Here is a 9,489-nt window from a genome sequence, read left to right on the forward strand (position 1 = left end):
GTGCCAGCTTTACCAGCAGTTTTTAAATTGTTAACATTCACCAGCACCAAAACAAAATAAGCTGTGGATTAGCAGAGAAATGTGCAAATGGGGTTTTAAAAAATGTCAGATTCTGCTTTTGAACTTAAATGTTTTATAAAAGTTTACACCAAGAATTTCACTGCAAGTTGTATCCCGTGAAAAACAGTGTAGGTGACATTAAATTACTATAAACTTTGGGATATGGCTCAATGTACACATTTAGTTTGCTTCAAATGTGTCTTAAGGCTTAGTGTAACTTGATTCACTGCAAGCACACTACTGTCATTCTGATCTAGACATACTCCAATAAAAACTCTGTTTAAAATTCTGATAAAAATTCACTTAAATTAAAACACCATCATTAGTGAACATTTCTGAGTTTTTTTTCTTACTGCAATAATCAGTGGCAATAAAAACAACATACATTTTATAAGAAATAAAATACATTGTTATTGATGAATAAAATTTATGCATGAAATGATTGTCAATAACAGCATGCACATGAGGCACTTAAAAAAGGGTAGAAATATAATGTATACTGTATATATCATGAAAATAATATATAAAATATAAAACAGTTTTACACAAGCTTTAGTTGTTCAAACTGTCTATACTTTTCTTGAAGCAAGTGACAATTTTCTGTCGGATTTCTTTAGTTTTAAAACCATAAACCAGTGGATTCACAATAGGAGGAAACACCAGAGCACATATAGAGAAAACCCTGCGCAGATACGCTGGAACATATTCAGATCGATGTGCAATAAGAGGGAAAAAGGTGTTGAACTCCAAAAACAGAAAGACCACCAGATGAGTACCACATGTTTGAAGGGCCTTATTCTTGGCATCAGACTGCTTCTTTGTAATACAAGTGATCAGTATATGAATGTAAGTAAATGCCACAATAGAAAGTGAAACAATATGATAAAAACATAAAATAAACAATCCATAGATGTTGTTTACTCGCGTGTCCTCACACACAATTTTCATTATAGATGGATTGTAGCATATAAGCTCATCCATGTAGGTCTTACAAATCTTGTATGGCAGAAGCAGCAAGAAAAGTACAAATATAATGACAAAATTAATGAACCACATTCCAGTTATAATTCTCAACAAGTTATTATTGGTCATAATAGCACCGTATCTTAACGGATAGCAAATGGCAATATACCTGTCATAGGCCATAGCTGTGAGAATGATATGAGATGCACCTCCATATATGTGCACAAAAAAGCCTTGAAGGAAACACACAGAATAGGAAATCAATCTTTTCTGACACCAAATGCTATACAATAGCTGTGGGAAAAGACTTGTTGCACCTATTGTGTCATTGATAGGCATGTTCAATAACAAAATGTACATTGGTTTGTGAAGATTTCTATTACAGCAAATAGTAAAAGCAACTGTTAAATTGCAGATTAAGATGATTAAATATGCCAATAATCCAAATATGAATGCTGAATGAATGCTTGTCTCAGACAGCTCCAATGAGTGAAGAGTCAGCATCAATGACAGAACAGATTCATTTGAAGACATGGTGAATAGATGACCTCTATATTTTTACATCAACACTATACACAGAATCAATTTTAAATAAATGACATTTAAATCTCATCCGAACTTTAAAGTTATGTTGCCGCACCGTCTTTCATTTTGCCCAATCCAGCAACTTACATCCTGTTAAAAAAGCAAACCCTGTTTTACTAGAACAGGTTAATCCTTCACAAAACTATCAATTAAACCAAACAACAGCATAACAGAGTACAAAGCTGATTCTGTAGCATGCAAGATGATGAATAAAAACACATTACTTTATAATAGTTAATTACAATCATTAGTTCACTTCACAGATTGTTTGTAAGCTATGAAGTGGCTGTTGATATTTTCATAAAGGCCTAATGTTTTATAATTGTAATGTTTATATCACGTTGTTACATTTCATATGGCTAATGCATAAAATTTGATAAATGCAATGTTTAGCCACCTTAAGTGTTCATCCTTCATCGCTGTTACAATGTGCTTTGTTGATATCCTCTGTAATCTGATTTATACTCATTCTTTGTTTACTGTGTATTAACTATGGCAAGGGGTGTTGTTATGTGACGTACATATTACAGTTATATTTTCAAAATAACAAATGACATACTGTACAAGGAAATATTTCCCATGGGAAATTTCACTTTTGTTTTGCTGAACCCTTTTAAAAAATACACATTTGTACCCGAAGAGTGTATCTAGTAACTCAAAGGTACATACTGGTTACATATAAAGAGCTCAGATGCAAAATCCTCTAAGTGTTTCTGACTTATTTTTTTCATTTTTCATCTTTCTCTACTGGCTACTGATTGAACGAATATCAGGTACAAGGCGCTACTACTGACTTTCAGAACTTTCACTGGGACTGCACCGGCATACTTTTCCACCTTCATACATTCCTACACCCTATCCAGAACCAATTACATTCAACAAATGAGCGGCACCTTGTGTTACCTTCATAAAATGGCACTAAATCACGTTCCTGCTTATTTTCCTTCACTTTCCCTGCTTGTGAACTGATCTTCCTATTGCAATCCGGTCAGCCACATCTCTTGCAACATTCAAAAAACAATTAAATCTTTCAAAAATACTTGACATAGATAATGTAGATCGCTTTTTTATCTCTTTTCTCTTTTCAGCTGAGAAAAGAAAAAACACCAACTCTTTGTTTTTCTCTTAACAGGTATTGTTTCTGTCAAGGATCAACAGGAGGCTCAAATGCAGGTGAATAATACAAAAGTTTTATTTGAACAAAATGACCACAGATATACATAGGTTGTAGAACTCTGTGTTTGTCAGTGACTGCCTTAGTTTGTCTTGGCCAAGAACCCCTCCGTATTTTTCTAGGTGCGGAAGCACCTTTGAAAGAAAGTGAAGGCTGACGAAACTGCAGCCTCGGGTTCCTGAGAATGAAACAAGGGAGGTTGATAACCTAGAGAAGACTGAAATGGGGACATACCTGTCGACGCTACAAGCAGGGAGTTGTGAGATGCTAGGCAGCGGAGATCTCGCTCGAGATCCTGGTTGGCATGTTCACATTGTCCATTGGTCTGAGGGTGAAAACCAGATGACAGACTCGCAGTGGCCCTGACTTGTCAACAAAACTCCCTCCAAAACCGAGAGACGAACTGAGGACCCCTATCTGGGACAACATCGACCAGAAGACCATAAATGTGGAAGAGCTGGTTGATCATAATCTCAGCAGTCTCTATGACAGTGGGGAGTTTGGGTAGGGGAATACAAAGAGTAGCTTTGAAGCAGCAGTCAAGAACCATCAGAACAACAGTATTACCCTTAGATGGAGGAAGCCTTGTGACAAAATCTAAGGCGATTTGTGACCAGGGACAGGAGGGAATGGGCAAGGACTGAAGCAAACCAACAGATGGCTGATTACAGTTTTTAGTTAAGCCAACACAAACTGCCTAACATCGCCCTGCATGGCAGGCTACCAGAAATGTTGGCGAATGGCAGACAACGTTCTGTGAACTCCTGGATGGCAGACTAGTCTGGATACGTGGCCCCACCAGAGAACCTTGCAATGCAACGCAGATGGAACAAAGAGCCTACCCGCCTGACACTTTTGCGGTACTTGAATCTTTCGTCCGGCCTTCCTCACCCGTCTTTGCACACCCCAAAAAAGGGCGCCGAGTACCATTCCCAGAGGAAGGATGGTCTTGGTCAAATCCTTCCTCTCCTGCAATGCAAATAGATGAGAGAGGGCATCTGGTTTGACGTTCTTGGAACCTGGCCGGTACGACAGGATTAAATGAACCCGGCCAAAAAAGTGTCCAGCGGGCTTGGTGAGAATTTAGCCTTCTGGACGAACGGATGTATTCTAGATTTTTATGATCTGTCCAGACTGATAAGGGCTGTGCTGTACCCGTTGACGCCACTCACCCAGAGCCAACCTGACTGCCAACAACTCTTGGTTACCTTTGTCGTAATTGCATTCAGCTGAGTTAAGCCTGTGGGAATAGAAGGCACAAGGTTGCAACTTGAGAGAGCACTGCGCCGACTCCAACCTCAGAGGTGTCCACCTCAACAATAAACTGGAGAGCAGGATCTGGAACAGAAAGCAAAGGTGCAGAGATAAAACTGGACTTAAGTTTATCAAAGGCCTCCTAAGCCTCATTATTTCACCTAAATCGGACATTAGAGGAGGTGAGCGCCGTAAGGGGTGCAGCCACTTGACCAAAATTCCTGATGAATCGTGGGTATACATTGGCGAAACCCAAGAATCGCTCCAGAGCCTTTCTAGAATCAAGAATAGGTCAGTCGGCAACAGCCTTCACTTTGGCCAGATCAGGTCTAATCTGTCTCACCATGACCCAGGAACGAAATCGACTTCATATGGAATTCACACTTCTCAGCTTTAATGAAGAGTTCGTTTTCCAGCAGCCTTTGTAGAACTCTGCGAACGTGCTGAGTGTGTACCTGTCTGGGCAGGAAAAAATCTGAATGTCAACAAGGTACACAAAGACAAACTTACTAATCATGTCCCTCAACACAGCATTAACCAGAACCTGGAAAACCGCAGGGGCATTAGTAAGCCCGAAAGGTAGGACCAAGTATTCAGTGTCCAGTGGAAGTGTTAAATGCTGTCTTTCACTCATCTCCCTCTCTAATACGAACAAGATGGTAGACATTGCAGAAGTCTAGTTTAGTAAAGACCTAAGCTCCCTGCAAGTATTCAAAGGCTGAAGACATAAGAGGTAGGGGGTACCTGTTCTTAACCATGATGTCATTCAAACCTTGATAGTCAATACAAGCTCGCATGGAGCAGTTCTTCTTCTTAACCCGCACCAGCAGGAGAAGATGTTTGAATGTATTTGTCTATGACCTCACGTTCAGGACTAGACAGGGAACATAGACGACCCCTGGGCGGAGAAGTGAGGAGGGAGGGTGAGGAGGAAGAGAACAAGCCCGGGCTTTAGAGAAGACCAGCCCAAGATCCAGATACTTCTCCAGGACTCCGGCAACATCCCCATCCTTAGTCTGCAACACAAGAGAAGAGGAGACTGGAGACAGAGCAAGACCCAGACAATAATTAAGACAAGATGTTTATTAGACTGTGTATCACTGCTGATACGCAGGCCGGGCCTCTGGCTTTTTTTAGGCTTCTCCATCTTTTTATATTTTTCAATTTAATAACCTTTTGACAGACATTGATGATTGTAAAACAAACATAGGAAAATGTTTAACCTATCGCACAAGTCTGCTATGCACTGTTAGGTCCCGGGCTGTTCGGCGGCTCTGTGTGTGTTCTTACCTTTGTGGGTGTGTTTTTCTGCTGTGAGTTGTCGCTGATTTCCTCTGCCTATTTATTTCCCTGTGTGTTTGTCTTTCGTTGTGTGCTTGTGTTGTTTGTTCCGGGTGATCATCACCACGATTGGCTGCTCTGATTTCTAGTTTAGTCTGTTTTCCTTGCCTCAGTGGGTTCGTTCCCAGGATTCGCTGTTTGGCTTGAGCTCCAGGATTCTAGTTACTGTTTCACCTTTTTGTGGATTTACCTTTTGTCTCTCTCTCCAGCTGTCTGTCGGTGGTTCTTGTCTTCAGAATGTTTACCCGCAACTTTGTGACTGTGGATTATTCTCGTGTCTCTCTTTTTAAGCTGGCGCTCGGTATTTCTTGCCTTTAGAACTAAACCGAAGACTCTTTGTGACTCTGGATTATTCTCCATCTCTCTCTCCAAGCGGGCGCTCAGTGTTTCTCGCCTTCAGAACAAAACTGAGAACTCTTGGTAACTGTACATTATCTTTGTTTCCATCTCTGGCATCTCTGGTATGCCTCAGATACATCCAGGGTTGCTTTCATTTTTACTCTACTCATCAGGAGGGCGAAAGACTAAGGAATGGCTGTGTGGGAAGCAAAGGCACAGTGTTTACGTCCAGCTTTGAGAACCTATGTGCCGAGATGCTGAAAATGTTTGATCGTTCGCTCCAGGGCAATATGGCGGCCGCTGAGCTGGTAAGATTTATTCAAGGAAAGAATTTAGTTTCTGACTACGTCATCAGATTTAAGACTCTCGCCCCATCCAGTGGATGGAATGATGCTGCCCTACGAGTCCAGTTTCTCGATGAACTTAAATCTGAGATTAAAGATGACATTGCATCACACAATCTACCTTCGTCCCTGGAGGCGGCGATCGAGTTGGCGGCGATCGACATGCCACCATCAACGTAGTCATCGTCACTCTTTTATTCAGTACCTCACAGTCTCCTCACCTCAGGAACCCATTCACGGACACTCACCACCTCCTGCAACAGAGGGAGAACCCATGCTACCTAAGAACCCGCCTCCTAATTGGTTATGCCTCTACTGCTGTAAGCCGGGGCATATGGCTGTCAGTTGTCTGACAAAAGGTTCTTCCCGCCAGTAGAGCCAGGAGTACCGGTGGGCGCATCTTCAGTTCACAATCTTCCCGTTGCCTGTACACAGCTTTCTGTGATCATTCATTTTAATAACTTGGAGCTGAGGCAAGTTTTTTGGACGCTAATTTAACCGAATCCTGTGCATTCCTGCTGTGCCTTTAACCAAATCTTTGTCTGCTTGGACGTTAAAGGGTCAACACATGGCACCCCTCCTGTAAGTCTCTTCGTTTCTGGCAATCATTGTGAGGAGATTGAATTTTACATTTTACACTCTTCTTTATCTCCCATCATATTGGGGCACGATTGGTTAGTCAAACATAATCCTAACGTTGATTAGCAGAATCGTCTTGTCATTTCTCTTGTCTTGGTCCTGCTTTTTCTGGTTTTGTCTTGTTCTGTGTTTCAGACTCCTGCTGCCGATCTCTTGGGGTGCCGGTGGAGTATTCTGAACTGCATCAGGTGTTCAGTAAAGCCCGAGCCAACTCTCTACCCCCTCACCGATCGTATGATTGCTCTATCGCATTTCTCTCAGATACTTCTCCGCCTAAAGGTCGAGTTTATTCCCTTTTTAAACCTGAAAGAGAGGCTATGGACAAGTACATTAATGAAGCGCTTAGTCTCGTTCCCGCTCCACCTCCCCACCTGGGGCTGGATTTTTCTTCGTTAAGAAGAAGGACGGCTCTCTATTTCTGTCTATTGATTACAGAGGGTTAAATGATATCACGGTTATGAATAAATACCCCCTACCTTAATGTCATCTGCTTTTGAATTATTACAGGGAGTCTGTGTGTTCACTAAGTAAGATCTGTGCAATGCTTATCACTTGGTGTGTATTAAGGAGGATGATGAGTGGAAGACAGCATTTAATACTCCCTCTGGGCATTACGACTATTCCGTTTTACCGTTCGGCCTATCTAACACTCCAGCTGTCTTCCAAACAATGGTTAATGAAGTGTTGGAAGACATGATGACATTCTTATCTTTTCTCCCACTATGCAGATACACACCCAACATGTTTGCCTAGTTTTACAACGGCTATTGGAAAATCCGTTATTTGGCAAGGCGGAGAAGTGCGAGTTCCACAGGGAATCGGTTTCATTCCTGGGTTTTGTAATCGCCACAGGGGAAATACATCCCGATCCCACTAAAGTCAAAGTGGTCGCTCATTGGCCAGTTCCCTACTCTCATAAGGAGTTACAGTGAATTCTGGGTTTTGCCAATTTTTACCGGCGTTTCATCTGAAATTTTGGTCAGATCGCTAAAACCCTTACCGCTCTTACTTCCACTAAAGTGTGTTACCGCTGAAATAATGAGGCTCAGAGAGCCTTTAATGATTTAAAGTCCCGTTTTATCTCTGCTCCTGTCCTCTCTATTCCAAAGCCGGCTAATCAATTTATAGTGGAGGTGCCTCAGATGTCGGGGTGGGCACCGTTTTGTCACAGCGGTCACCCGTTGATGGGAAAGTGCACCCGTTCAATTTTCTCCCATCGGTAAAACCCAGTGGAGTGAAATTACGACATGGGTAATCGGGAGCTGCTGGCAGTCAGACTCACTTTAGAGGAGTGGCGTCACTGGTTAGAGGGAACCTCGGAGCCCTTCCTGGTCGGACTGATCACAAAAATTTAGAATATATCCGTTCAGCCAGGAGGTTAACTCTTTCACCGCCAGCATTTTTCATGATTTTCACAAAAGTTTAATGCCTTCCAGAAAATGCTCCTTTTTAAATATATAAACATATAGTATATTAAATAAAAGAACAGACCCTCTGCTTTCAAACAAAAATCTGTTTCATCCTACCTCCATGTGTTCTGTTTTTATCACCTCTCAAATATGTGTAGGTTTCATCAAAAACAGAAAATTTTTGTGAAGGACTTTTGATAGAGATCAGATGCAGAGCGATCTTTAAAACATACACGGACTTACAGCTGTTTGCCCTAGGGCAGTGTTCCCCAAATCTTACCCTGGAGGGCCGGAGCACTACAGAGTTTAGGTCCAACCCTAATCAAACTTACCCACCTGTGATTTTCTAGTGATCATGAAGAGCTTGATTAGCTTGCTCAGGTGTGTTTGATCAGGGTTGGAGCTAAACTCTGCAGTGCTCTGGCCCTCCAGGGTAAGATTTGGGGAACACTGCCCTAGGGCAATACTTCCGTTTTTTATAAGTTGCGGAAGAGTGCCACCTGGTGGATAATAGCGGTATTGCAGATTGACGAGATATCTCGTCAATGGCGGGGAAAGAGTTAACATCCAGACAGGCTCTCTGGGCACTTTTCTTCGACGGTTTTAACTTCGCCTTTCGCTTGGTTCTAAAATTGTCAAACCTGATGCTCTCTCTCGTCTGTTCGATCACTCAGAATCCGAGTGGACTGACACAATTCTTACGGAGGGGAGGGTGGTCGGTGCCCTCATCTGGGGGGTCGAGTGGTGAGTGAGAGAAGCCAGCCGAGGGGTGGAAGTTCCAGAGGGGTGTCCATTGGGTCGTCTGTGGGTTCCTGAGGCGTTGCGCTCTGATGTTATCCAGTGGGGAAACTAATCCAAATTTGTCGGTCATCCTGGAGTTCGGAGAACGTTGGCTGCCATCCGTCAGCATTTTTGGTGGTCCACCATGGGCTCAGATGTCAGACAGTTTGTGTTAGCCTGTCAGGTTTGTGCTCATAATAAATGTTTTTCATTTCAATTTCATTGCGACTTTAAACTTAACTTGTGATTTGATGAAAATATATATTTTATATTGATGTTATTGTAGGCAAGTTAAGTGTTGATTTGAGAGGCTCAATTGATCAAACATGTTGTCAACTTGCTGTCGGTCGCTAACAGCTTGGTTATCATAAAAACTTTAACAAACAAAAAATGCTCTAAAATGTAAATAAAAAATAACCATTTTGCCATTTAAAACAAAATTGCTTTAATTTGCTGCAAGAGCAGTAAAGCTGTGTAAGGAATCTGTGAGTTATTTTTTGCTATTTCTGCAGATTTCTTCTGCAAAAACTATGCTGAATTTTGCGGAATGATATAAAATGTTTTAAGCATGTTGGTGACCTGGTAAGGGACTACAGATGTA

The 9,489-nt window shown here is 41.8% G+C and overlaps 1 protein-coding gene across 1 annotated transcript; it reads right to left on the reverse strand.

Annotated features, from left to right (window-relative positions):
- Positions 1 to 612: 612 nt before the first annotated feature.
- Positions 613 to 1,557, reverse strand: LOC129438842 (olfactory receptor 52E4-like). The gene has a single exon (XM_055197751.2). It carries the CDS (start codon positions 1,555 to 1,557, stop codon positions 613 to 615), a length of 945 nt encoding a protein of 314 aa, XP_055053726.2.
- Positions 1,558 to 9,489: the final 7,932 nt, after the last annotated feature.

Source organism: Misgurnus anguillicaudatus, chromosome 24, assembly GCF_027580225.2.
Source record: "Misgurnus anguillicaudatus chromosome 24, ASM2758022v2, whole genome shotgun sequence".
Lineage (NCBI taxonomy): Eukaryota > Metazoa > Chordata > Actinopteri > Cypriniformes > Cobitidae > Misgurnus > Misgurnus anguillicaudatus.